At 47.0% G+C, this 27,482-nt stretch overlaps 5 protein-coding genes across 9 annotated transcripts in view; 2 read left to right on the top strand and 3 right to left on the bottom strand.

The window, feature by feature from the left end:
* The window catches only part of LOC6540983 (rap guanine nucleotide exchange factor 4), a 35,181-nt gene extending 26,745 nt beyond the window's left edge, over positions 1–8,436 (bottom strand). The window contains exons 1-4 of one of the 2 annotated variants that reach the window (XM_015159168.2): positions 8,204–8,436; positions 6,552–7,005; positions 2,803–2,945; positions 2,641–2,735 (exon numbers count right to left, since the gene is read on the bottom strand). In XM_015159168.2, coding sequence (XP_015014654.1) covers positions 2,641–2,735; positions 2,803–2,945; positions 6,552–6,586 — 273 coding nt within the window. In that variant the 5' untranslated portion in view covers positions 6,587–7,005; positions 8,204–8,436. The remainder of the gene's footprint in view (positions 1–2,640; positions 2,736–2,802; positions 2,946–6,551; positions 7,006–8,203) is intronic. The other variant, XM_026978561.1, reaches the window with a different exon arrangement.
* Positions 8,437–16,775: 8,339 nt separating this feature from the next.
* Positions 16,776–18,368, top strand: LOC6541693 (succinate dehydrogenase [ubiquinone] iron-sulfur subunit, mitochondrial). Its single transcript, XM_001970686.3, has 3 exons — positions 16,776–17,005; positions 17,266–17,702; positions 17,759–18,368. The coding sequence occupies exons 1-3, from the start codon at positions 16,943–16,945 to the stop codon at positions 18,150–18,152; spliced, it is 894 nt and encodes a 297-aa protein (XP_001970722.1). The 5' UTR covers positions 16,776–16,942; the 3' UTR covers positions 18,153–18,368.
* On the bottom strand, positions 18,219–19,010 carry LOC6541561 (anaphase-promoting complex subunit 15A). The gene is made up of 3 exons (XM_001970685.3): positions 18,777–19,010; positions 18,629–18,716; positions 18,219–18,561 (listed from the first exon to the last, which is right to left on the bottom strand). The coding sequence occupies exons 1-3, from the start codon at positions 18,903–18,905 to the stop codon at positions 18,422–18,424; spliced, it is 357 nt and encodes a 118-aa protein (XP_001970721.1). The 5' UTR covers positions 18,906–19,010; the 3' UTR covers positions 18,219–18,421.
* A 197-nt stretch (positions 19,011–19,207) lies between these two features.
* Positions 19,208–19,743, bottom strand: LOC6541085 (ubiquitin-like protein 5). Its single transcript, XM_001970684.3, has 3 exons — positions 19,599–19,743; positions 19,400–19,538; positions 19,208–19,334 (listed from the first exon to the last, which is right to left on the bottom strand). The coding sequence occupies exons 1-3, from the start codon at positions 19,635–19,637 to the stop codon at positions 19,291–19,293; spliced, it is 222 nt and encodes a 73-aa protein (XP_001970720.1). The 5' UTR covers positions 19,638–19,743; the 3' UTR covers positions 19,208–19,290.
* Positions 19,744–20,288: 545 nt separating this feature from the next.
* On the top strand, positions 20,289–27,138 carry LOC6541031. Of its 4 annotated transcripts, XM_015159229.2 has the most exons (7): positions 20,289–20,495; positions 21,185–21,366; positions 22,125–22,460; positions 22,516–23,096; positions 24,437–25,936; positions 25,994–26,106; positions 26,170–27,138. In XM_015159229.2, exons 2-7 carry the CDS (start codon positions 21,212–21,214, stop codon positions 26,380–26,382), a joined length of 2,898 nt encoding a protein of 965 aa, XP_015014715.1. In that variant the 5' UTR covers positions 20,289–20,495; positions 21,185–21,211; the 3' UTR covers positions 26,383–27,138. The 4 variants fall into 4 exon arrangements, with proteins under 4 accessions (XP_015014715.1, XP_001970719.1, XP_026835582.1 ...); XM_001970683.3 differs by lacking the exons at positions 24,437–25,936; positions 25,994–26,106; positions 26,170–27,138 and adding an exon at positions 23,381–24,191 and having other exon boundaries at positions 20,298–20,495; XM_026979781.1 differs by lacking the exons at positions 20,289–20,495; positions 21,185–21,366; positions 24,437–25,936; positions 25,994–26,106; positions 26,170–27,138 and adding exons at positions 21,841–21,951; positions 23,381–24,191.
* Positions 27,139–27,482: the final 344 nt, after the last annotated feature.

Genomic DNA, 27,482 nt, shown 5'->3' with positions numbered 1-27,482 from the left:
TCTGTGGCTTGAGGCTTTGGTGCCCCACAAAAGAGTGTGTGTGCTCTATTTAAGCCGCCAGTTTTCACTGCCCAGCCAATTACTAATGGAGTGGCTTTCTCCGCTCTGCGCGCGGGTCGCACAGATCAAACACCTACGAACTGACTGAACTTGAATATCGATGCTGCTGGGTCACCGGAGTGTCCGTGGTCCGAAACTGGTCTGGAGGAAGCCCCCCGCTCACCTGCACCTAATGGTACATAATTACAGGTGGGCAAAGTTTCAGTTTCCAAAGCATTTTCATTAGTTTGATGGCCCGGGCGTTCCGGCTGTAATTATACAATCATTTTAATTGGATCCGGCAATGTTTGCCGGCGCGGCGGATCCGTCGACACACAACAAAGATTAATCGTGCTTATGTCGGCGGGTCAGGAGACTAGAAGTCGAGCTAGCCGAGCTCTGTATCTTGCAGATACCTCGCCACTTGCAAGGTCGAATGAGTGGGTGGGGTTGGTAATGCAGATTCCATTCCAATACAACATTAATTCAATTACTGCTGCGTTTGCCTTGGTATCTTTGGGGTTTTCCCTCTGCCAAGACATTTATGAATTAGTTGCAATTTGTATCTGCTCCAGCTATTTTGGCTACCTGAGGCCACCCGCTCGCATTTCATTAGACTCAAATTGGCTTCATCACGTGATCCCGATGAGGTGGTTCGGTCAGGGGAACCTGGGGAACCTGGGCAAGCGGGCCAAAGGGGAAATCGAAAAGACTACAAGCGGAACTCGGCGAAGTCTCACATTCTCACATAAATTTCCAGCACTCCGGTGTATCTTTTGGAAGCGGCACTTCTATTTTTGATGAGCACCGCTCGCATCGCGCATCACTCCAAATTAATTGTGGGTCTATTGATAGGCCCCTTCTTTGTTTTGGGGAACTGACTCTCGGCGCTAAGCAGATACATCGAGTAGTATCTATCCGGCTCTGGAAATTGGGCTGTGCGTGCCGCACGCCACGCTCATTCACCGAAATTCATAACACTCGCCAGCAACGAAGTGTCAAAAACAGTTTCATCGGCCCAAAACACCGTGGATTCGCTTGAATAATGTATTATGGTATAATTGCGGGGGTTGCCCGCAGGCGAATCCATTCCGGCTTTTCCCAAAGCCAATCAGCCGGAAAAATTATGCAAACGCAAATAAAAGGCAGCGGGAAATTCGGGTCAGCAAAGATGTGAACAGGAACGAATCGCTTTGAGAAACCGGAGTGTAAGGGAATCGATTAAAGTTGATTGCCGATAAAATTTCTTTTAGTTTTCACATCGATGTTTCGGACGAAAAATAATTGAAAATAAGCTAATTTACACATTCAAAAAGGAGTATGTTTTCCGTATATTTTCGTACATATGCATGCAAAACTAAAACAACGCTTGAATGTCTTAATTGGATTTAGACGAAATAAATTACAAAATGCACGGTCGACAATAACTTTAAAGCATTCGGAAGACTACCTTTAAAGGTACCTTTAAAACCTATCATTAATAAAATATATGAACTTTGAAACAGCTATAAAACCTTGACTAGAAAACTCTCCGCCATTATCCATTTTCCAAATCCTATTCTAGTTACATCAAGCCTTCAATGCAGATGGCAAATAATAATAATAATAATAATTACATATTTGTTTAGAAGAGGAATTCCAGCAAGAGACCATTGTATTCAAAAATTAAAGGACTTAGGACTTAGGCTTTAAAGGACTCTAACAAACATTAGGTTACTACTTGCAGTTACGACTTGATTGTACCAGAAATGTGGAAATTGGCTTCGATACAGTTTCGTCTGTAGAAGCGATGCAGAGAACGCTGCTCATTATTAGATCACCTGCAGTAGCCCTTTGCTGGCGCACTCTGACCACACTTGGGCCACTTGCCACCAGGAGCGGCACTGCAATTGCCACTGCCACATTGCCGACAGGCCACAGCCGCCATATTAGTAAGCTGAGGTGAGGCGTGCTGCCACTGTCATGCCCCACTTAACCATAAATACTCGAATTTTCATTGCTGCCACTCGTGCACGGAGGGCACCCGAGGAGCACCCTACCCCACTAGTCGGCCCAGTTCGCCATTCGGACCATTTCAATTAGCAGACACCTCCCGGGACAGGCCCCTCCACATGAACTCGGCCGTGGCGCAGCACAGATGGATGTGGCGACCCACACCCCATATGCATGTAGTACAGTGTACACATGTACTCGTGCATTCGGAACACTGGGCTGGAAAAAACTGCTGGCCAATATCCTGGCGGAAATTAATGTTGCTGTGGCAAGCACAAAGCCAGAAGCAGGGCAACAGCGGAACGGAAAAAAATTGAATGCCACAAACCGATATGATTCGCTGGGGGGAAGGGATGGGAGCGGATACCCGGCCTTTCTCCGTTGTCAGCAGTTCCTTTTTCCTGCTGCTCACATCGACGGATGAGGAGGCCCCAGACCGCAGCCAGGCACGCCCCCATTCGAGCGCCCCTTCCCCAGGCCCAAATCCCCGGAATATTGGCCCATCGGATATGCAACACGGCGGGTACGCCGAGTAATCACTATCAATTTTGCTCAGCGCGCGCACGGATGCTGTGCCCCGTCTCCTGAGTGGTGTAAGTAAGGACTTACCTTGCCATCGGCATCGGCATGGGCATGGTACCGCACCTCCAGCGATCCGCCGAGCACTGCATACCAGAAGCGTCCCTGCTCTCCGGCGCGAAAAACTGCGGGTAGGAGAAGCTTGAGTTAGCCACCGCCTGCGAACACTTAATCCCGCAATCTAGCACTCACGAGTCACTCCCTTCTCCAGGTCCTCATAGAATCCGCACATGGCCAGCTGCTGGAGCGCAGATCCCGGCAGGCGACACAGCGGCTCCACGCGACGCAAGCGGCACGAAATGAGCTCCACATCACGCAGGTTTCGGTCGCAGGGACTGCAAGTTTGTTCAGAAGTGGGTAGACGTTAGTGCATTTATTAAATATTTTTATGTGCAATTAAAAATACCACTTAGGCCACGCCACTGTGGAAAATATTGATTTGTTGAATACCACGTGGCAGGTTGTAAATTTTTCCCCATCTCGGAAACAATAAAAGATTTTAAAGATTTTTATGGCGCCACTCGATCGCCCTTTTTTCAGGCTAAGAGGTATCAAATAGTCAAGACACTCACATATATATTTCCCTTAAGTTTTTATTACACCCGCTATCTGATGGTCGATTATCTAGAGTTCTTTCTAATTCATTCATGTTAGTACACACCTTACACACCTTTATGGTTAAATAATATTTTGCATTGAAGTTACTAGGCAGATTTACCTACCTAACACAACAACAACAAATAACAAGCTCGCAAAAAGGACATTTATAAAGGAATGTAAAATGCTGTTTTGAAATGGCCAAAACAGAAAATAGATTCGTGCAAAGGACACTGAGAAATGATTCCTTTCTGAAACCAGAGCAACCGAACAATAGACGCAAAATAGCGGAATAACGAGTATTTTGCATTCATAATTCACTGACTATGAAAAGCACTTCACTTGGACTAGTCTATTTTCGGATTCGGACAAGGCCATAAACTGAATAAAAATGAGGAGAAATGGGAAAGCAAAGTATTAGTTCAACAATGAACTCAAATTAAAAATTCCAGTGTCATTTGTGCTCGGTTTGTGCGCGCATTAAGTATGCAAATTATATTTTTTTCCTGTCTGTGTGCAAGTCAATTGAAAAATGAATAAATAAGTATAAGAGTTTCCGGGCAAGAATCTGCAGGAAACGGAAGTCCACCCAGAATAATGAGAGGAAAGGGAGGGCGAAATATGAAGCAATGAGAGTGAGGCGTCAACTAATTGCATTTGGGAAAAAGTTAGTCGCCAGATCTAATAAGCAGTTCTCAAATTCAGAAAGTACAACAAAGTTAATTTTAAATAGTACAAATTAGATCACTCTCGCTCCTATTTCGCTTTAAAAAATATAAAGGTACTTCCCGCTTCTTCCCAGAAAATATAATATACTGTTTTACATCTCTAACAGACAACGAATTGCTGCTCGCTGCCATGCGGCATGCTACCAAAAGTTTTAGACGATTTTCAGGCCAGCTCCCGCCCACCGTAAATCCCCAGTACCGCCCACATCGAAGGCCCCACCCCACCCCAACTTCCGCCTAATTAAAAATTCCATAAAAGCCAGAGGCGGAGCGGGTGCGTCCGCAGGAAGGGCTGACCCGGGCAGACAAAGGCCGCTTGCAGCCAGGAATAGAGCCAAGTTTGCCCCGGCCGGGCATCATCTGCATTGGGGCTACTCCTGCAGCGAGGCGTCTACTTTTGGGCGCAGCCTGCGAGCAACTTTCATCTGGCTGCTGGAGGTGAGCTGTCTTGCCGGCTCATGCATAATTCATGCGCCAGGAGAAGCGGCAATTTCGGGCACCCAGTGCCGAAAGGTTGGGCGCCACAAACCGTTTCTGGGCTTGTCGTTAGCCAAACAGTCAGGTCCTAAGTGCTTTCGCGGGGGGCGAGGTGGGGGTGATCCTAAGAGCCGGATGCGCGTTGGGGAGCATCCTAGGCAGCCAGCTCGTTGTTTATTATAATGGTTTTGCGGTTTTTAGGCACACGCCCGAAAGTTTCGCTTCGGAATTTCGTAATTGCCGCGCCGGCGATTCGTCAGCTTTAAGGCTGCACACTAAAGCTGCTGCGGCACACGTGGCGTATGATAAATGATAAATGTGCGGCGCACTTGTGAGTAAGACTTTACAGTCCTTACGGCTGTTCCCTCGCCGGGAAGGGGAAGCCATCAATATCAATTGCTGTCTGCTGGCTTTGCCACTTCACGCCTTACGTGCTCCGATTACCTTCGTGGCATGCACCCGCGTCCTCGTCCTACAGGCGCACCTACGCCCAGATCGCTCTGGATAAGACAGCCCTTCGTGGCCATCAATTTGGCCAAATTAAATCGTTTAGTTGGGTGTCCGGGCTCTTCTTCAGTACCAGGCCACTTGTATAGGTCCACAAGGAGCGAAGAAATCAGGATCTGCCTACTGCACGCGTGCATCCTGGCATCCTGGCGCTACTGGGCCCTTTCTCTTTGAGCGAGGCAAACAAAAGGCGGCGAGTTGCAAATATTTGCCCAGGCACAAGGCAAACAGTTTGCTTTGAGCCCTTGCCGCCTGACCTTTCTTTTTTGCCGCTGCCGCGCGCAGTCACATGAGTGCCCGCTGACCCCCGACCCCTGACCCCTCACGCACTAGTGCGAGCGCGGAGAAGCGTTTAAGCGCTGACAGACCGTGAAATTTGAAGAGATTGCCCCGTGATTGATGGTGTGTGGGCGGAGGTTAGCACCAATGAAATATAAGGCCACTCTGCAATAATAGAGTGTGCCGCACAACTGAGCAGTCGGTGGGTCAGCGGGTCAGCGGGTCAGGCGGGTCTGATGGTAATGGTGGCACTTGTCGGGTGCCAGCTGACGCCCCAGCTGAAATCCAGCAAATTGCATCAGGCGGTCGTGGGAAGAATGTGTGCTCGATTTATGTATTGTGGTAGCCCAGCTTAAATGGAACCTCTCTTTAATGAAAAATATAGAGTCAGTCATCAACGAAAAATCAATAGACGCGTGCTTCTGTTTTATTCCATTAAATAATGTTTGCACAAGATTTACCACGCAATGGCAACGCACACATTTACGAAACAATATAAAATGTATCTTTGTTAAAGCCTCTGAATCGCCGAGCATTTAACAGATAACCAGCATCAGTCACCATAAACTCAACTATCAGATAAATAATAGAATTAAATACTTTTACAGCAGTTAAATTTATATTTGTGCAGGACAGAAAACACCTTTCTAGTTATTCAGTGCAATAAAGGGAAAATTACTTTACGCTTTATCAAAATATAAATTGTATTTTTTGAATAGTGCTATTAATTTGACTGGTTTATTTATAGCAAATTAGGGCGAGTGATTCAGTTGTATTTATTTTACAACAGGAAGATATTAATGTCGTGATTATCTTTGACTTCTCTGTAGAGTAATGATGAATGTAGGGAATGATGAAATAATTACTGTGCAGAAGGCGGAGTCACAGGGATTGGATATCGGCATTTAATAAAGCGGATAATTCGTGGCAGGCCGCGTCCACAATGCGAGTGGAGTGGCCATTTGCCAGCCGTCAAGGATGGAGGAGGATGGGCCACCCAGATGTTGGCTCTTGACAAATGAATGTAGAGCATGACGGAAACATTTTAAAATGTTTCGCTTCTCGTTCCCGTTCCCGTTCTCGTTTTGTTTGTTCTCCACGTCGGAGTTTTCATTCAACTTACACGTACGTCGATGTGTGAGTACGTGTCTGCTGCGGGAAAACAGAGGAAGCAGCTTGTGCACTCAGCTGGGAAATGCCTTAGAATTAAAGAAGTTCTGCAGTATTCAGCTGAGGAAACTTTTGGAGTAAAACTTATAATTTAATGAAAAGTTGCCCGAAATCGCTGCTTGTTAATTATGCAGCTAATTCAAGTTCTTCGCCCAGAAATCTGGAGCCACTAATTTCACTCACCGTTTGTCCATTGCAGTTATCCATTCCATCGCCATGCTGACTTTTTAATTAAATTTGCTCTGCTCGATTAGTTTCCACCGCTTAAACAATTGATACAAGTTATGAGCAGCACATGCCACAAACACCGAACCAAATAGTTGCCGCAACTTTGAGCGGCTCCCAAGTTGCGCAAATTAATTCCGCGTTGCGGGCCAGGAAAGCGAAATCAAAACACCGGCTAATGGCGCCCTCGCAGCCAGTTTGCAGGCACCTCAATCCGCGATGTGGCCGTCAATCTGCGATTCCCTTTGAAATCGGCATGCCAGATGGCGCGGCCCAGCGTGGCACTCGAAATCCGCTTTTGGGAGCGTTGGAGCGAGCTCTTTGCGAGTTGGATCCGGCGTTGATTAAGCGAAAGTTTGGAAATAGATTTCAGTTTGAGCTCCCGTTGGCTGGCGACAGGGATTGCGAGCAGCTGCAAAGTTAAATTGGGCGAATGTGAGTCTAAATTCACTGCACAGTAGTCGTAAGTGAAAGCTAGCCTTGGGATGATATAATTTATATAAAATGCCAGCAGCAGATGCAAAAGTTTCCCTCTTTCAGATTTTTTCAGCTACACAACTAATGTGGATTGCTGTTGTTGGACTGGCCAAAAAGGGTTTTCCCAGCTGCTGACAGCTGCCCAGAAGGCCCCACCGCCCCATTGTGTGTGTGCTTGTGGGTATCTGTGTCCCCAGCAAAAGCAAATGTTATGAATAAGCTTTGATGCCTGCTCGGATGGAGAGGACCAACCAACTGTCGGCGCACTAATCTAACAATGGATTTTCAGATAACAATAGATTACTCCACACACGGCGTATACTTAATGCGCTAATTTCGCAGAATGCCCACGTCCAGATCGTATGGCATGCGAAGGCACGATCTGCCCGCGAATTCCCTGGTGGGCTGAATTCGTTACCGGACTCCGTGTTTACCCATTCGCAGCACTATCTGTGTCTGCGTATTTTGTTCTGCGTCAGTCGCAAAAACGTAATTTACGAGTACACCAGCCCGTCAGAGTTGCAGTGGCTTTCGTCCGCGAATTGGGACTGCAGGCAGAGCAAGTGCTCGAGTGGCGGCTCCAAGGGAAGACACGGCGAAGGAGCATCAGCTCACATGTAAATAATTAAGTATCCGCCACCTTGGCCAGCGGAGGCGCCTGAGTGTATGCCACGTTTTCTGACGTGTCGCTCGCTCGCTGGTGCACGTAAATGCGACAAAAGTGCCGGGGGCGATAAGACTGATATGGGCGATATTCCGAGTGGGCGACTCGATACTCGATAAGCTGTTGTCCATCCTGCCAGGCAAATGCAATTAGTATCCGGAGTGGAGGTTGCCGTTAACGAATCGAATGGAACAAACTTTGAATCGCCCAGGAAACAGGTGTTCCATGTAATTTCCACTTTGGGGTTTCAAAGCAAGCCTTTGAACTACAGTAGATGTGATTTCACTTTCCACTGCAGTCGCTTGCTCAGAGGGCCCAAATTCACTACTCACTACTCTGAGTGGAGAAAAGATCAGAAGTTGCAAGAAATGGGGCCACGAGCCGAAGAGCAGGACAACTGAGCTTCTGAAGCAGAGTTGGTTATTTTAAAACCCTGCTTTTCTGGTAAACTCCTAGCACGGAAAATGACCTTTCTAGCGGTGGAGCAACGCGAATCACCAAAATCCAACGAGCACCTCAACCCGAACCGACTTTAACAGAATATTGAAACGAACCACTTTTTAACGGCTTTCAAGCACTTGGTATATACAGTTCTTGGGCAAACATCTCAGTTCTTGACCTCCGCTGAAGCGCTATCGCGTCCGATTCATTTGGTAGTCGCGTCGCAACTGCTCGGCCGCCTTCCATTTTCCGACTTCCGAGCGGCGCTCTTCACCACGCTCCTGTCCTGCGCCTCGCAGGTGGGTTTCCCGGCGGAGACTGGGGGTCGTGGTGGGTGTGGGCTCTTGGAAATTACTCATTGCCGATGACTGCAGTGTTGATGGCTGCGGTGCGGTACTTTTGGCCTTGTTGCTTGGCCCCCTTTCCCCGCCCCTTTCCGCCAATCACTTTTTTGGCGGGTTTTTTAGCAACAAGTTTGACAAATCTTCGGCACAGTGGGCACAATGATATGGACTCATGAAACAAACAGAACTTAAAACCGAATTTGGTAGTATTTATTAAGTTCATTGCCTAACCTTCTGGGGGTTGAAATCGGTGTTGAATACCAAGTAATTACACCTAATTTGGTATACTTTTTTCTGTACCATAATTCTTCTTTATGGTATTAAATGAAAATGAATCAACGCCGACCGCAACAATTGTCTACTTTTTAATTTTACACGGATTTATGGTTACTTGCGTTGGTTACAAAATCAAAAGTAGTGCAAAATAATTATAAATAAACCTAACTCAAATTGAGTATATGGGAAGCTTCTAAGAACCATTGAGTCATATGACGAATTCTTATTTACCTTAAAAAGTCAGCTATCCTGCATCACAACATCATCAGCAATGAGTATGCATAAAGAGCAATCATCAGCAATGAGTATGCATTACTTGCCCGCTTATAAGGTAATCTATTATAAGGTAATCTAACCTGATATATTGCATTACAAATGTTATGGCTTGCCTGTCTGCCTTATATACAATTTGTTTCGACTCTTTTCACTCAAATATTTGTCCCGGGACAATGTTGCTGCAACATTTGCTGCTCGCTCCTGCATTGTGTGTGCTCCACAACAAACTGTTGAGCGTTATTTTGGTGAGTTGCGCAGTTCGCCTGCTCTTCAACAGGCTCTTGTCCGTCCGCTCGGCAGTCGGCAGTCGGCGGTCGGCAGTCGGGCGGACAACCCACTGCACCCCGGGCGGAACTCCCCGAACACTCGCCTCGAAACTGAAATTGCACATAAAATGGAATCGCAATGCGAAACAATCAACATGTCAATTAAATAATGCACACCAGCAGCGGACATGAAACGGCGGACAGAAGTTACGGAGCGAGTGCGTAGACACTCGGACTTTTGGTCACTTGGACACTTGGACACTTGGACATTCACTGACGGCTTGTCACATTCAGCAAATGAATCAACGGCGATTCCGTCGTGTGCGCTCCTGAAAAGGTGCGAAAATGCAAAGCTTTCCTTTTGTTTTCACTTTTCCCGGGCCTGCTGTTGTTGTGGTCGCCGCCACAATATTTACGGCACTCTCGAGTGCCTTTATTTCCGCATGAATCATTCCCAGTCTCGGTTCCAGCTCCACAGGCTGCCCCAAAGCGTATAAATTCTTGGCTTTTCTTTAGCAGTTAGTGCACAGAGAGAAAATAGTTAGGGTGGGTATTTCATAGTACTTCATAGAGTAATATAAGAGTAATATAACAGGAATATTGAATGCCAAGATGAGGCTTTATTTATAAACACGTAATAATTTGACATAATCAACGATAAAGCTATAAACAAATTCAACAAATTTGTCTGCTGAGGAATTAGGCTGACGTAATAGAACTAGTAGACTGTTTTCCCTGTGTTGCAGAGGGTTTTTTGTACTTGGTTCTTGGGCTGCCTGTCGCATTTTTTATGAACCTCCGCCATGTCGACAGGACCATCATAGACATTTTTTCGGGCTCGCCATTGCGGAATGAAATTCCAGGAATTTAACGGCCGCTTTGCCTGTTGAATATGTCATCACATGGCGGTGGAGCCTGCTCCCTGCGTCCTGCTCCAACAGACACAACACAACGCCCGGCGGTGATTATGATTAATGCGATCTTAATAAACTCCGCTGGTGGGCGCGGCTGGCTTCATGGCCAAGTGCGGGCTCTTGGCCGGCTCTAATGCATTTTCTTTTCATCATCAACGCATGTGGCACCTGTTCTAATGGCGCTTCCTGCCACCGCGCCTGTGGCCCATTAGCAGAAAATGCTGTTGTACATCGACCTGTTAGAAAGTCGCTTTCAAAGTCCTTGTGCTTGTCCTGGACTCTGGCTCCCCTCCTCACCCAGTCGCTTCAAAAGTCAGTCCCCAGAGCCGTCGGAACGTGTTTACGACGTGATTGCACTTCCCCACCCACCGGCCGAGGTCATTAGTATCGCATGTGTGCTGCTCCGGCTCTTTAGTTGCATTAATGGTTATTCAATCAGCGTTTAACGCAAATTGCCTATTAAAGCTGCCTTGTGTTCCTTACCCCCTCATGCAAATGTTTGCGTATTATGGCCATGTAATTTGATTAGTCGATAAATGAGGTAACGCCAGCGCACGTGCATCAGGAACTCCCGCGCCACTGCCTCCATGTTCTGACTGGCTAATAGGGCACTTGTATGTGCCGCAGGTTTCTCATAGATACACCAGAATCCCCAACCCGCTTTGGACCAACGTGTAGCGCACATTTGGGCGCAACTCGATGGGAACATTGATGTCTGCTTGTCGGGATTTCCAAGTGTGCGTGTTAAGTAATGTTCTTGCGAATGGAAGATTGGGATTAGGTTCAACATAGTGCACTTTGGGTATGTTTAATTGCCCTAAAAAGCGGTCATCGGCGTTGATTTATCTGCATTTCAATTTGTTGAGCCTCCAGGAACGTTTAACCAGTAACGTAATCACTGAATTTCATCTTAGCAGCGAAATCCCGGTAGTTTCCACGGAAACCCCGTACAAACACTGAATTAGTGGCAAGATTTCCCGCCAATACCCGCAGCCATTCTGCAAATGCGCGCAAATCAAAAGTTAATAGACGCGATGGAGTCTCTGTCATTTGCATTCAACCAAAAACTTGATTATCCGCGCGATTTACGGAGCGCAATTGTGGACTGGTGGACTGGCGGACTGGCGGATGCGGGTGCAGTGAGCGCACTGGGTGCTTAATGAGCTCAGTGAAATGTGTGCTTAAAATTAACTTTCAGCCAACAGTCCCGTCCCTGCAAATGGTCCCCGCCGCCATCGTTCTCCTAGTCAACCGCTTTGGCAGCTGTTGCTCAGCCAGACATGGTTCATGGCTCATAATTACGCATTCAATTCGGCAGGCAGCTAGCTCGGCTAGCAAAGCCCCAGCTGAAGCTGGCCAAGTCGCAGTCGCCCGCCCGAAACTGCTTTAATAATTAAGTCTCTTGAACATCAAGACTTCGTGTCGGACAACAATAGGGCCAGGCAAACAGAGGGGAGCAGGTCCTGGGAGTGGAGCAAGCACTGCGCCAGGGGTCCAGTTGGCGCTGTCCTGGCAGTGGAAACTAATTTCTCGCCTTGCTGGGCATAATTTTATGCAATTGTTTTCCGATTAAATTGCACACTGAAAGTGCCACGGCGGACCCGCATAAGGCATTTGCATGTGGAGCAGCGTTTCGGCCAGGTCTCCGGGTGGCGGAAGCGCTTGAGCTCCAGAACGCTTCCGCAGTACGTCGCCACTGGATTCGGGCGCCTCCAGCTTGCTGCACTTAAAGTTTATATTATTTGCTGTCAGACGGCGCCACATGGCGGATACTTGATGTGCAAGTGGGACGTTAATCGACCCATAATTGGATTAATTAACCGCCGGCAGCGGAACGCCATTGATAGGGCGCAGCCCCACCGAACCTCACACCCGGGTGCCGGCCACCTTGGAGTGGCAAGTTCAATGGCGTTCGACTTGAGCCCTAATGGGTTCCTCGACTGGGGAGAGCGTAGCGTATCGGGTGCATTGAACGCCGCTCCATCGGCATTGGCCAGCACACAGCGCAGAAAAAACGGAATTGGAAAACCGAAACCAATTTACATTTTGTTTACCTTTTGGCCAGCACACCTCTGCGTCCATCGACAGCGATGCGCCAGTGCCTAGGCAGTTCAACCCAGGAATGGATCTATGGAACTGCTTTGAAATCATTTCCGATCCATTGGACGCCAGTAAAGCAAGCTAAGCATCAGTTCCTTACTCCTCCGTTGTTCATAATTTTTGACTGGATTGGGGTCGACTTGTAACACTCATTAAATCAAATAAATGTCAACTAAAACTCCCAATCATGATATCCCAGCTCCTTAGTAGCTTCCTGAGCACCACCTCTGGTTTTTTGCCGCCTTCTCCGGCTTTGAATAGCTGGAATTTATCGCTTAACTCCGCACAGCAGCTGAATGGTGTGGCATGGAGATGTGGCATGGGGATTGGGGATGGGATAGAAATTCGTTGAAACTGAGTGTGTAAGTTTTAATTTTATTTTGCCACTTCATTTGGAGGGCTGCCTGGCTCCGCTTTGTTGGCAACTACGGCACTTTACATACATTTGCATAAGCACTCCGGCAGTTTAAGCAAGCTGTCCGGAAGGTTAATAAACAGGATTCGCCCTTTGCTCGGCCGGGCGGAGCAGCCGCACTAAAGCCATCTCGCCGAGAGTTGCCGGGCTCCTCGGGTCTTTTGCGACTGAAAGCTGATTGCGGATCGCGTCCAGGTGTGACGGCGGTGCTGTCAGGCGGCTGATTATTTGTGGCTTATTGCGCTAATGCGAAGCTTATCGCATGAAAATCGCATTAACATCTTTTGCGAGACGCCCGAACGTCCTTGGACCTCCCAGCCACCGCCCTTCTCCAGGCTGTTTGATTAGCCAGTTCCCGGGCCCATAAACAAATGCCGTAAGCCGTGCAAATATCGCATTTGGCGTGGGCTAGGCGCTTTGTTTGCCTATTTAATCAAGGCAGCCCGGCGGCCATTAGGCGCGCAAATATTGGCCAGGACTCCGTGTTGTTTGTCCGTCGCAAATACGCAGCAAGTCCAAGGCTGACCGGCGAGCAGTTGTCTTTGACCCACTTTCGACTCACTTGCTCAAGTGAGTTTGAATGATTCACGATCACTCGCAGATGCCCAAGGACGAAAACAGCACAACACAACAAGATAGTTGGTTAAACTCAGCCAAGGACACAAGGAAATAAGTCGCTTGCCTCTTTTCAGTGGATATGAAACACTTGTAGCAACCAAAATCTCGCAGCACGGCTAGAAAACTCTTGTCAATGTGAAGCACTATTAGCCACACTTCATGTTTTAATGCTCATTCAACTCAATTGTATTAGTTCAGCAACACATCATGGCTGTCTGTGATATGGCCCCTTAAGTTGATTCATTTTATTGGCACACAACTGGGGGCGATGGCTGGCCCTTCCCTCGGAACTGGAGCGTTCCGATTTGATTTTGTGGACCTTCTCCGCTTACGTTGGAACAACAGTCGGCGGCGGCCGGAGGAGCACAATGGAGGTGCTGCTACGTGCCGTCATCGGAGATATCGTGCCGTGCGTGCCTGGAGGACCAGAAAAAGGAGCTACGACAATGGGGCTACCTCTCGAACTGCCGCGCTTGATGCGCTTTTGACAACTTGGCTGAGACGTCTGAGCCGCGTGACATCTTTGTTGCCGTCGACGGCATTGCCGCCATCAGGTTGATAAATAGTTTTCCGACCACTCGACTTTCTGCTCCTTTCTCCCATTACAACAGCCCCGGAGTTGCGTTAAATTAAAAAGCGTCCATCAAGCATTTTTCCATCGAAAATGCAGCCGGACTGCGGTGGACTGCCGACGGCAACAGGGCTTTGAACATTCCTGTTTTTATTTCGCAGGCAGGTGCTTCAATTCTCAGGCTCGTCCTGCTTCACTGGCGACGAGCTTTAAAATATATTCCGTATTCAGGAAAAGAAGGGCGGAAATACAAACGCGAATTATGTCAAACGACCAAGTTTTACACTCACTGGGGTCCTTAAATTCGAAAAACCTCTCTTCAATGTCTTTCAACTTAAATCGATGGGGTTTCAGAATGCAACAGGCTTTGAAAATACTATCAAAGTGCCTAAATTGACGTATCGTTTCCCAATCAATTAATCCACTGCCACAGCCATTTAATACGCCATATTATCGCATTTTTGCCCAATTGTGGCCAATACGAGGTACGTTTCATTGATTTGCGGGCATTTTAAGGGCGTTTTGAGTGTCAAGTTCGTAACGAGCGCCGCCCATGTTTTCGGTGGGGATTTGTCCATAAATAATTCATTGGAACATGTAACAGAAGTGCGTCAAGTGGTAGCCCCGCTCCGCCGCACCCGCATTGGATTACACGACGTGGACGTGGAGCGGATGTCTATTTTTTATGGCACCCCGGGGAAATGACGTACTGCGAATGCCGGTTTAGTACACAAAACTTTGGCAATATTGTCGCACAGTTAGCGTGGATACACAAGCCATATCGCACATATCGCACCAGGCGATACAGACTTGTAGCCAGACAAATGTGCGAATAAATGGGCTATTTTTGGGCGGCCTGCGTCTATTGTTAGCAAGTTATTCAATCTCTTTGCACCCACACACTCGGACACCACGAATGGCACGGATGGCACACAAGTGGTTGGTGTATCAACAAATCGATCATTTTTCCGCAGTTAGGCTGAAATCATTGAGTGGCCGCCAGTTGGCCAAGGCCCCGAAATAAAGGCCGCATTTAAAGCAAACGAATGCGGTGTGTATCTGCCGTAGTCTGCGTCACTCCGAAAGTGGCACACGCAAATAAAGTTAAGGAGCGGAAAACGAGCCGAGGACCTAGAACTTTATCAAGCATACGCCCATTCGGCCCATAGGCCATTCATTTAAAGTGGGCTTAGCTGATGCTGGCCCCATTGATTCGGCCCGCAAAAGTAGGCAACAGTTGGGGGCAAGCTCGATTAATTACCCAGCTTTCCCATGTCTATGGAAAGCATTTGCATTAGCAGCTCTTAAATTGAAGTCAAAACAGCCCACTGGACACACAGGGCAAATATTCGTCTAATTGGCGGAAGCAGTACAATATCATCAAGTCGAAGTGCTTAGAACTTGTGTGTCCTTTCTGCCAGTGTGTAAGACCTCTTTTATGACCTCACTTTCGCCCCTTTGTGCTTGGTCGAGTAGACAAATAAAATCCTTATTTTCACTCTCCTCGAACGGTTTTATTTAAGTTTCGCGCTCAATGTTTTTATTTGCTTTTAATAGGCGGACGCGGACGAGAAGTTTTGGCCGGAATCCAGCCTTCGGTGGCAACCTTAGTGGCTGGCTGTGTTTGCCCTAACATTGAAAAAGTTTTCTCAGCCGCTTTCTTCGCAGGCAGCGGCTCATAAAGCAAACTGTAGACCCACCTGCCTTTCCCTTCACCTGGGCTTTCCATTCCTAGGTGCGAATGATAAAGGCAGGGCGGGAAAGCCCGCAAACTTTTCCCAGCAACAAAAGGTCACTGAACAATTGACAAAGGCGGCGTGCTGCTGTCTCTGGGATTGCCAAACGCCATTTAAAAAGTTTTACATAGTAGTTGGCCAAGGATCTTGGAAAGTACCCGCAAAGGCAGGGGTTTCTCCAATAAAAAATACGAGAGAACGCTGTGGTCGAGTTCCTCGACCAACAAATACCCTTTACTCAGTAAGGAGGTGTGCTAGGGAGAAATTTAAATTTTATCGGCATATTAATATAAATTGGAATGAAATTAGTGATATTAAAAAGAAATCAAAACATTTCCAAAGTGTGGGCGTGGAAGAGTGGGCCACAACAATCAGCTTGCCTAATCTTAAATTTGTAGTTCGGCGTTCATACGGACAGGCATACGACTCGGCTGGAGTTCCTGATTAAAAAGTATATATTTAATAGGGACAGAAGCGATTCCCTCTACCTGTTCCATACACTTCATCCGTTAAATACCCTTCTTTTCTACGAGTTAGAATGGATATAAAAACCCTCTTAACAATGTAAAGAACTAGTGAAAAGTGCTTCTTCAATAAACGTTTTTATATCAACTCTTGTGGCGAAAAATTATTTTACGTACGACTAAAGTCTTTGAAGTCATTTTCAGTATCAGAACATTTTATTGGGAGCATCAAGCTGAATTTTCGTTGACATGTGGAAGATGCCTTCGAATACGGTCTAGGTGCGCTTCATCACTACGTCGATTGACGGATAGAGTGATATTGGGCACTCTTCAAGTTTTCACATTCGCAATATTTGGTATTTTTTTTTAATTTCACAGACCGGAGGAGTGATGTGTGAAACTGTAAACCATTTCTTGTTCCGTAGATATTCCATTTCAGCCAAAACATTTTCTCTGTTTACGTTTTATGAGATAATTCAAGCCAGGCAGATTTTGTTCCTGAGCAGTCCAAGAAATGAGTGTTTAACTAGAATTATTCTAGTGTCTTTGGTTTAGCTATTCAAAGGTGCAAATACGTTACAAGCTGAGTGACCAGAGCGCGCGTTGTGGTATTTTCGTGGTATATTTTAGAGCGCTCTCCTGCTCTTGAATCCGCTACGGGCACACTGCACTCACAGTTTCGTGCAACTTTTTGTACGCAAATAAGAAAAACACAGATTTTGCTCGCAGGCAAATCGATAATTGCAAACGCAGCGCCGTTTCAATTGCAGCAGAATCCGCGACGAAAATGTTGGCGATCGAGTCGAGACAGATCCTGAGCCGCGTGGGATCCCTGGTGGCCAGGAACCAGGTGAGTGGAGTACGCGGTGGCCCAGTATTCTTCTGGCCAAGATTTCAGGGGCGTGTCGGGGGCGTAGGCGGCTTTTGGGCCGCACAGTTATATAAGGCGGAACTAGGTGGTCCGGGATAAAAACACCAGAGATAAACACGCAAACTGCACTCCGTAATTGGGGGAACTGCCAACTGGCGTTAGCTGTTATGTAAACTTTTTTTTTCAGCGGCACCTGAGTTGGATAAAATTGGTAATAGCGTGATTCTCCGAACTTTCAGCTCCGCGCCATCAGCAATGGTACCGCCCAACTGCAGCAGCAGGCGCAGCCCAAGGAGGACCAGGAGCCGCAGATCAAGAAGTTTGAGATCTACCGCTGGAACCCGGACAACGCCGGGGAGAAGCCGTACATGCAGACCTACGAGGTGGACCTGCGCGAATGCGGCCCCATGGTGCTGGACGCGCTCATCAAGATCAAGAACGAGATGGACCCCACGCTCACCTTCAGGCGCTCCTGCCGCGAGGGCATCTGCGGCTCCTGCGCCATGAACATTGGCGGCACCAACACGCTGGCCTGCATCAGCAAGATCGACATTAACACCTCCAAGTCCCTGAAGGTGTACCCGCTGCCCCACATGTACGTGGTGCGCGACTTGGTTCCGGACATGAACAACTTCTACGAGCAGTACCGCAACATCCAGCCCTGGCTGCAGCGCAAGTGAGTGTGAGCAATTCCTCCATACTGGGACAACACTAATACCACGACCTTTGCAGGAACGAGGCGGGCGAGAAGAAGGGCAAGGCCCAATACCTGCAGTCCGTCGAGGACCGCTCCAAGTTGGACGGCCTCTACGAGTGCATCCTGTGCGCCTGCTGCTCCACCTCGTGCCCCTCGTACTGGTGGAATGCCGAGAAGTACCTGGGCCCCGCAGTGCTGATGCAGGCCTACCGCTGGATCATCGACTCGCGTGACGAGAACTCCGCCGAGCGTCTGAGCAAGTTGAAGGACCCCTTCAGCGTCTACCGGTGCCACACGATCATGAACTGCACGCGCACCTGCCCCAAGGGCCTCAATCCCGGTCGGGCCATCGCCGAGATCAAGAAGCTGCTCTCGGGCCTGGCCTCCAAGCCGGCTCCGAAGCTGGAGACGGCGGCGCTGCACAAGTAGGGTCCCAGTCTTGTACACCCCGTTTGTCCCCTGCTGTCCTTAACCAGTGAGCTAAGTCTCCGAAAATTTGTAGTGGAGACTCCTCCAGGCAACATGCTTACTATGTTATAATTTATTTAAGACTAAAGTATCCGACACTTGTTATTACAGTTTGTAAAGGGAACAAAGCGTAAAAAAATAAATAATTGTGTATCTACCAGCCGGGCAACATTGTAAGCCACAATCTGGGCAGTCCCAATTCCAGAGCCGAAGATCATTGTGGCGCCCATTCAGGGGGCTGTGGGCGAGGTCTCGTCGTTCATCTGGATGTCGTCGGCGGAGTAAAAGTCCTGGGTGACCGGAATGACTCGGTCGTTGGTCTCATCATCCTCCTCGTCGTGACTGTCCGTGTCCTCGCTGTCGTCGTTGGCTGAAGGAGGAGAAGTAGGTGGGCAAGCGGTAATGGTAGTCCGAATGGAGTTTCCTGCCGTACTCACCATCCTCGTCGTCGGTTTCAATTCCGGGTATGGTGAGCATCTTGCCCAGCGGCTGCAGATCTGTACCGGCCGTTTTAAGGGACTCTCTCTACATGGACAGTTTATAACAACAGAATTACACAGAAAGCGGTGTCTTGAAAATACTCACCCAGTTGCTCCTTTCATCCTCGTAACGCCGTGTCTGTGATTCTTCGTTTACGGAGGCAGGAGCCAGGTCCAACCAGTAGCGATTGGCCACGGAGACTTTAAGCGTGGGAAAGAATGGAATCATGGACATTTTTGACGGAATCTTGAATACGCTATTTTCAATAGTTGTTGTTCTTCCTCCGGACGCCTTCGGCGCGATCTGGCAACGCCGCAACAGACTGAAATAATACCAATTTTTCAGGGGCGTAGTTGAAGGGGCCCATTAAACCCAAATTGCCATTTTGGAATTGTTTTGTAATAGTAGTTCATCAATCTATTTCATTATTAAATTAAACAGTTACGCTAGTTTAAGCAATAACACCTATATATGTTGAGGTCCCTTTAATGTTGCAATTCGCCCCTAAGTATCGAACATAACCCATACAAATAATATGCATTATTCAATATTTATTTATTTATTAAAGAAACTATAAAAATTGGACAAACTCCACACATGAACATGATTCCCTGCAGTATTATTGATAGTAAAGTTCCAGATTCATGCCGTCGTGGATTTCATCTGAGAAAGCGAGATACAAATGCGGTTAAATCAAGGAGTTACAAGGAGACTGCTTAGGAGCTTACAGTCGGATAGGCGAATCGGATCCTTGTAGATCGTGTACCACTTCTTCAGGACAATCTTCTCGTGCTTTGTGCCCGTTTGTGCCGCGATAAGTTTCTTGAGGTCCCCGATGGTGTCGTCCGGGTTACACTTGACGCGTACCTGCGGGTTAACCGTTGGTTTATGATGCTTGAAGTTTGCCTTAGGGTCTAAGTTACTTACCTTCTTGCCAAGACGGTCGTTACACGTTATTTCTATCATGTTTTATGGCTTTGGAAGGAAAATCACAACTAAAAACCTCACGATTTGTTGTGTTATTGTTGCTTAGGGTTGTCAACTACCCTTAACCGGATTCCGAGTGGTTTGAGCCATCGCTTAAATGTTCGCTGTGTTATCGATATTTCACTGAAACATTTATTTAATTGTAAATGCATTTTAATAAGAAACATATAGTAAGAGGAAATAAAGGCGCTAGAAGTCTTAACAGTGCTCTTACTTTAAGTCTCTGGACGCACTTGTTAGCCATTACGAAAATCTTTCACATTCCCGAAAAACGGTTGGTAAGCAAATAGGTTGGAAGTCGGCTGTTCTGGTTTCTGGCAGCTGAATTAAATTTTTTTCTTTATATTTTATTGTAACAATTTAAGGCTCCTTTATGCAAGAACATTTACGCAGACAACAATGTGTACGGGGAAGATTTAAAAAAAAATTCAAAAGTATGTCATATTGTCAACATAGTCATGTTAACAAACGGATTTTTTTAAGATACAAGTGAAAATACAATTCGATTTGCAATATTAAAATCAAAAGAAAATACCGAAATGTATTCCAATAATCTCTTGAATATCAACATTAAATTTGAAAGTTCCTCCTAAATGATTAATTCACGATGCCAACAATCGATAGGTGGCAAAACATCGATATGTGTAAAGAATAATCGATGTGTCTTTCCAGTCCACAATCCATTCGAATTTTTTCGCCGCTCGGAAAAGACGTGATTTTCCCGTCGTGATAGTGGAGGCTATTTTTAAAACCGTCGCGGCGTTTGCAAATAAACCTCATATTCATCTATTAAATCGGAGGAATTCGTTAGTGCAGCAGAACCAGAAATATTGCTAAGTACGTGCCATATTTGCGGGCGAACTGCCCGAAGCCTTGTGCGTAGTTTTTGTTTGTGTGCGTGTGTGCCTCATTTGTACATCTACGTACATACACATGTACGTTATGACGCAGCTGTGGAAAACTTGTTTGGGTTTCCATTTCCCCGAAACAACGAATATTTGCGCCATTACTACGAACTCATTTTGGGCAGTAAACCCATTGTATTGATTATCGCGCGTTGTTTGTGGATGGCGTGGTCCGCCGGAGCACCCAGAAGCGCCTCCCCGTCCCCTGGAGTCGGCATCTGTGCTCGATAGGTCGGGCGTCGTTTTCGGCTATGTGGCCCACCACCAATGATCCACGGTCACTGGCAAGCAATTCGCGATCCGAAATGCTCCGGCCTATTTTTAGTCGCGGTCTTTGCGGCCTGCCTACTTACCTCCCCAATGCATTCTAATTAAAAACCGGGCACTGCGCTCATTTCCACACGCATTGCATTGCATAATGCGGCATTAATGTGGCGTGGAAAGCTCGCTTCGAAGAGCACTCGAGCATTGAATTGAAGAGCACATAGCACATAGATCGAATGTTTTCCAGCTGCCCAATTGTAAACAACCCACGCCTAGCACGCACACACACGCACACAGACGGGTTTTAATGTTTACTCCAAATAAATCGCTGCCCATGTTAATTATTTGTCTTCGCAGGGCCCAAGCACCGGAGAGCATATAAACATGAGCGAAGATACATACCAGATAGAAACGCGTCGGCGGTCGCGTTCCAAGACTCCCTTCCTGAGGTCCAGCTGCGACCATGAGAACTGCGAGCACGCCGGAGAGGAGGGGCATGTGCACCACCTCAAGAAGAAATCGGCGGCCCCCAATGTGCAGTAAGTGTCTGGAATACTCCCCAAGACGAAGCCCCTTATCTCGAACCCTTAACTCTATACTTAGCCGTTGCTATTAGTAAAATTGTGAGCATTCAATATGTTTACGGAGACGGGTAGTTGATCCTATGATCGTTTGACTAAAGTTGTCAAACTTTAAAGTTGCCAGAAAAATTCAGAATAAACAATATATGTAACTACCGTCGAACTGATCATAAATCAAAATCACCGTTATGATAATTCCCATATAGTCCTGAGTAATTATATACAGACTATTGGTTCCAGTTATCCAAGCTGCACTGTAGGAATTCACATTCACAGCGACTGTATGTATGCCGTGTGCCGCCGCCATGACGTCACCTTTTTGTTATTCACGCTCGCCGCGAATTTAGATTTCGAAGCGGGTAGGAAACGAAGGCAAAGCCTCATACAGGGTGCGGCATCTGGTCGAGCTTCGTTAGTTTTTGGCGCCTATTTCGAGAGCGCCTGGTCCGATCAGTCTTCAAGACTCGATGACGACATTCGGAGTCCAACGTCGGCCGTCAGAAATTGTTTTCACGTTTTAGCCAGTAAATCGAGCACGCTGGGGTGGGCTAACAGTTGCTTGCGCTGAAGGCCAGCAGCGATTATAAGCATATTTTTGTGTTTTTGTTTTGATACGTTGTACTCGTCGTTTTAAACGATTCCGATCACGTTATCACGGACTTGCTGAAATATTTCCCCCAATTCTTAGCAACTACTAACTAACCTCTTCTTTGCAGAACGATATTGGAGGAGCATATAGTGGAGTCGAGCAGTAGCAAGAAAACCAGGGGAAAGGGCTTCGCCCAGCTGACCTCAGACTACTCGAGCGACGATATGACTCCGGATGCCAAACGCAAGCAGAGCTCGATCACGACCACAGTCACGTCAATTCTAACTAAGCGATCCGGCGGAGCCACATCGACGCCACGGAACAGAAGCCAGCTGGAGACCACGCAAAACACGCTGAACACTGCCCAGGAGAAGCTCAACCAATCCAACGGAAATCTAAGCTCGGGAAATGTCAGCGACTATCTGGCCTACATTGAGTACAAGAAGGCTGGCGAGTACTGGAAGTGAGTGAAGCAATCCTTTAAATTTAAACCGTATACTAATGATGTTATTATGCAGCACAACTCCCAAGACGGACTATACCTATTCAGAACTGTCCCCCCACCGACGCCAGTTGGCGCCAGGAATTGTGGCCATGCCCAATATGTCCAGAAAGAGCCTAGGAAACCATAACGATCGAGTCAACTACATGGTCCAGCAGAACCCTGCGCAGGAGGAGTTCATCCGCCGCCGCTACCAGTCCAAGTATACCCAGCCTGTTAACTATGACTCCGCAGACGAACTGGACGCCACCTTTGGGCAGAAAAAGCAAAGTTGGTGGCTCATCCGCCTCATTCAGCTGGTTGTTAGCAGCGTTACCACCGTCTGGAATCGGGTGACCAATCTTTCGGCCACGGAGACGACTGCCTATCAAAACTACTACGCTAAGCGCCAGCAGAGTCAACAAACTGGACTTTGGGGAAAAATAGTACAGACCATCGGAGGAGGATTGGCGAGTTTGCTGCGCTACCTGTATATATTCATTGCATCGGTTTTGAGTTTGGACACGTGGTTGCTGCGCTCCTCGGATGCGGAAAACAAGTCGAAAAAGCGCTTCCTCATATTTCTGCTGATTTTGTTGCCCTTGCTGCTGCTGTCGGGTGAGTAGGCTTACTAAGCACTGTACGATTTACGATGTAAAGTAAAATATGTTGGAGCGTGTGCCTTGACCTTGGATCGGTATGAGAATTCATACTGTATGCATATAGATCACCTTCAGTGGTTTTATTTATAAACTAGTCTGGTCGTTGGCATTCGCGTGACGCCATCGATAATTTGTTGTTAAAATCCCGCGGATTAGATTTTAGTGGCCATGTGATGACATATTTTATTTTCCATTCGTCGTCAGCGAAGGTTAAACGCCTAATTTGCTTTGCCTTTGCAGGTCTGTTCTATTACATACACCCCAATGAAACTTTCCCACCCAAATCCTTGTCCGAATACACATTCACCCTACCTGAGTTGCCCAAAATCGACGTGAGGGATTACCTGAACCAGGCGCAGCTTGAATCCGTGCGCTCCCAGGCCGCCGAGCATGCGGTCCGCGTTCGCGATTGGGCCGACGACTACGTCTTGTACTTAAGAACCATCGGTCAGAACGTGGTCAACAAGGGGCGTCAGTTCTTTCAGGACGACGATAAAGTCTATTATGAGCGTGTGTAGGGAACATCTGCAATGGGCAGGCTACCGTTTGGTGGTCGAACTGGTGCAGCAGTTGGCTATTTAGTATGACTTTGTTGCGTGCCACGCCCCTTGCACTTAAGCAAATATGAGAAACTTTCTTTATGAACAATATTAGTACAAAGTAAAGCATTTGATCAGTTTTTTGTCCGTCTGCTTGTCCGCACCTTTGGGCACTTATTTTATAGTTTTTCGTACCGTCATATACCTACCGTCATTTTCATAGGCAAACTTCCACATATCCCACCTTACTAACCCACACAATTCCCAACAAAATGCAACCTCACAGGCTGATGGGAGAAGGATAGAGCTCGCCGCTGTTCAAATTGCAGAATTCTCGTAATCATTTACGTAAACTTCATTCTTGTCCAACAATTAGGGCCTTTATCCGTCTGGGTCAATGCCCTAACTAAATCTTACTTGTTGTCAAACAACGTTTAATTGTAATTTGTTCATTGTTTGCTTTGTAACAGTCTATACAAATAAATCGCAAACAATTTCATACAAAACATCAAGTACAAAGAAGAGTAGTTTGTTTTATTTGCCATTTGTTGGAAGTTCGCTAAATGGTAAGTAAAATGTAAACACAGCAATATTAGTTGGCCAGAATCGAACTCTATCCTTCTGCATTTGTGTTGGAATTACCCCAAAAACGAGTTCCCTGTTACCTCAGTCCGATTGATAATTGAAGTTGGTGGGAACTGGAAATGTAGAAGGATTGCCAACTAATAATGCTATGTTTAATTCTCTCCTTCCCCAGGATGGTTGCTGTTGCAGGAGGATCAACGTATTGCGTACGTTCAGCGTGCGGAAGGTCTGTTGCCACTGCCACTAGCTCTTTTCTGCTCCGTATACAGCCGGTTGTCAAATGCTGGAGCCACCTTGAAAAGTTGGATGGAACTGCCCACCGCCATAAGTCCCCAGCAGGAAGAGGAGGCCATTAAGGTAAACATGGCCAGCATTGAGAGGAACATCCAGAAAGCCTTGACTGCGGAGGAATACGAAAATATCCTAAACCATGTGAACAGCTACGTGCAGCAGTTGGTCGAGCTGAAAATGCAGCAGCATGCCAAGGAGCTCCCACCGCAACAGATTCAACTCATTGTTCAGCTAATGAAGGAAAACCTCCAGCAGATTGCCCACAAAACGCAGCTAAGCGAAAAGGACTTGACGGATCTGGTCACAAAACTGAAGCTGGAGCTGCAAGGCTCGGGCGGCTGGCCAGATGGAGCTAAGCTATCACGAGCTAACTTGGAGGAGATAACCAGGCTAGTTAAATCAGAGCTGCACCTGCACGAATCGCACTACAAAATTCAACTGGACAGGATTGACTTTCCGGCTCTGTTGGAGCAAATTCTGGCTGCGCCAGCATTGACAGATTTTGTAGATGCTCGAATTGGTCTTCAGGTGGGAGAGCTCGAGCAAAAGGAAAGTTCCGGTGCCTCAGATGCAGAAGTCCAAATTGAGCGCCTAAACAGGGAAATCGCCTTCATAAAGTTGGCCCTCTCCGACAAGCAAGCGGAGAACGCTGATCTGCACCTATCGATCAGCAACCTGAAGCTCGGCCACGAGGATTTGCTGGAACGCATACAGCAGCACGAACTTGCCCAGGACAAGCGTTTTCATGGGCTGCTGGCTGAAATAGAAAGCAAACTGTCTGCGCTTAACGACTCGCAGTTCGCTCTGCTCAACAAGCAGATCAAACTGTCCCTGGTCGAGATTCTGGGCTTCAAGCAATCCACCGCTGGCGGTGCCGCTGGCCAATTGGATGACTTCGATCTGCAGACCTGGGTGCGCAGCATGTTTGTGGCCAAGGACTACCTGGAGCAGCAGCTGCTGGAGCTGAACAAGCGCACCAATAACAACATCCGCGACGAGATCGAGCGATCCAGCATCCTGCTGATGAGCGACATTAGCGAACGGCTCAAGCGGGAGATTCTGCTGGTTGTGGAGGCAAAGCAAAACGAGAGCACCAAAGCGCTGAAGGGCCATATCCGCGAGGAGGAGGTGCGCCAGATAGTCAAAACTGTGCTAGCCATCTACGATGCCGATAAGACGGGTCTGGTGGACTTCGCCCTGGAGTCGGCGGGCGGCCAAATCCTTTCCACGCGCTGCACTGAGAGCTACCAGACGAAGTCAGCCCAGATATCGGTGTTTGGAATTCCACTCTGGTATCCCACCAACACGCCGCGGGTCGCCATCTCACCCAATGTGCAGCCTGGGGAGTGCTGGGCATTCCAGGGTTTTCCCGGATTCCTAGGCAAGTCGCGGGTGAATAGTTAATACTAAGAAAGTCTTTATAGTTTTCTTCCCACAGTGCTGAAGCTTAACTCGTTGGTGTACGTCACAGGATTCACCCTAGAGCACATACCAAAGAGTCTATCGCCCACAGGAAGAATAGACTCGGCTCCTCGCAACTTCACTGTTTGGGTAAGTTTGACCTAATGACAAAGGAAGTGGGCCACATTTAATACGATTTATGCATTAACTCAGGGCTTGGAGCAGGAGAAGGACCCGGAACCCGTGCTATTCGGCGAGTACCAGTTCGAGGACAATGGTGCTTCGCTTCAGTACTTTGCCGTTCAAAACCTGGACATCAAACGACCGTACGAGATCGTCGAACTGCGGATCGAGACGAATCACGGCCAGCCCACCTACACATGCCTCTACCGGTTTCGCGTACACGGCAAACCGCCGGCCACATAGATCTGCATGCAAATTTCTCTAGCGATTTAAGTACTGCCAGGTGTACATAATGTCTGTGCCTTAAAAAGGAAACTCAACAATATATCACTGCGAGGTGTGGATCAGATGAGCCCAGCCGCTTTTAACCATGCGAACTATGTAAAAAGTAAGGCTATAGATTTTAAGTGTTTTGTATCATATCGTAGGTGTAAAGTGTTTAAATCCCATTAAGGTTAACTTGTACATAGCTTATTATTTAAACCGGGGCTCGAGTCCAATGTCCTAATAAGTCCTATAATATTTTATAGTATTTAGTTATTTCCCTGAAATCAATCATCGTTCCTTTAAGTCTACTCTACTTACCTATGCATATTTTTACCATGTTTGCCATTTGAAAGCGTTTTGAAGTTAATAGTCATAGTTTGTCTAAGCCACACACTTGCTTGAAATGTATAGTTTAAGCTACATCTAAGCTAAAATGTTTACGATGAAAACTTGCAAGATTCTCTAAAATGCCATTGCGTTTTGAGCTCACACCTGAACCCCTGTCAAATAAAATTCAGTGAACTATCGAATAAATCCGGCATCCATCCCTCCCAACAAAACAATCCAGTTCAAGTTTTCCGTACTTGTATACGTTTTATGTCTAAGGAGTGAACCCAAAAATAGTTGATAATTAAAAATATAGTTTTCTACTGTTTCTACAAGTTTACTTAATTGGCTTAGTTTGTATCTACTTGCTTCGTTTAATGCATTTCCCCATTTTATAACAATAAACACATTGCTATGAAAAAACACGTTTTCTTTGTCAAAAAGCAGCCAAGAAATAGCTGTCAAAGCCATGGGCAGTAATTAACCCCTGCTGTAATTAGGTATTTCTGGACGTCCGTAAAGGATTGAAAAGGAGTGGTGCAAGGACTCTAAAATCTACTGTCGCTTGTGTCCTTCGCTATCTACGCTTAGATAGTGTGCGTGAATTGGCCATTTAAATCGGATTTAATTACATAATGGCACATTTTACTCCTCACTGCGGCTGCTTATAATTTGCTAACGATTTCCATGTTATTGTTAAGCTGATTTCGCATAAATGATGTTGCAGGACTTGCGCTTCAACCTGATGA

Source organism: Drosophila erecta, unplaced genomic scaffold, assembly GCF_003286155.1.
Source record: "Drosophila erecta strain 14021-0224.00,06,07 unplaced genomic scaffold, DereRS2 tig00000055-arrow-pilon, whole genome shotgun sequence".
NCBI lineage: Eukaryota > Metazoa > Arthropoda > Insecta > Diptera > Drosophilidae > Drosophila > Drosophila erecta.
This window is presented reverse-complemented; position numbering and strand designations above follow the sequence as displayed.

Excerpts from the sequence above, each read along its gene's own strand:
- LOC6541693 (XM_001970686.3), top strand. The coding sequence starts at position 16,943 with ATGTTGGCGATCGAGTCGAGACAGATCCTGAGCCGCGTGGGATCCCTG. Across the intron at positions 17,006-17,265 it reads CCCTGGTGGCCAGGAACCAG|CTCCGCGCCATCAGCAATGG; the intron begins GTGAGTGGAGTA and ends CCGAACTTTCAG. Across the intron at positions 17,703-17,758 it reads CAGCCCTGGCTGCAGCGCAA|GAACGAGGCGGGCGAGAAGA; the intron begins GTGAGTGTGAGC and ends CGACCTTTGCAG.
- LOC6541561 (XM_001970685.3), bottom strand. The coding sequence starts at position 18,905 with ATGTCCATGATTCCATTCTTTCCCACGCTTAAAGTCTCCGTGGCCAAT. Across the intron at positions 18,717-18,776 it reads AGGATGAAAGGAGCAACTGG|AGAGAGTCCCTTAAAACGGC; the intron begins GTGAGTATTTTC and ends CTGTCCATGTAG. Across the intron at positions 18,562-18,628 it reads TGAAACCGACGACGAGGATG|CCAACGACGACAGCGAGGAC; the intron begins GTGAGTACGGCA and ends CTCCTCCTTCAG.
- LOC6541085 (XM_001970684.3), bottom strand. The coding sequence starts at position 19,637 with ATGATAGAAATAACGTGTAACGACCGTCTTGGCAAGAAG. Across the intron at positions 19,539-19,598 it reads ACGACCGTCTTGGCAAGAAG|GTACGCGTCAAGTGTAACCC; the intron begins GTAAGTAACTTA and ends GTTAACCCGCAG. Across the intron at positions 19,335-19,399 it reads TCCGATTCGCCTATCCGACT|ATGAAATCCACGACGGCATG; the intron begins GTAAGCTCCTAA and ends TCGCTTTCTCAG.
- LOC6541031 (XM_015159229.2), top strand. The coding sequence starts at position 21,212 with ATGAGCGAAGATACATACCAGATAGAAACGCGTCGGCGGTCGCGTTCC. Across the intron at positions 23,097-24,436 it reads GCCCTTGCTGCTGCTGTCGG|GATGGTTGCTGTTGCAGGAG; the intron begins GTGAGTAGGCTT and ends CTCCTTCCCCAG. Across the intron at positions 26,107-26,169 it reads CTCGCAACTTCACTGTTTGG|GGCTTGGAGCAGGAGAAGGA; the intron begins GTAAGTTTGACC and ends GCATTAACTCAG.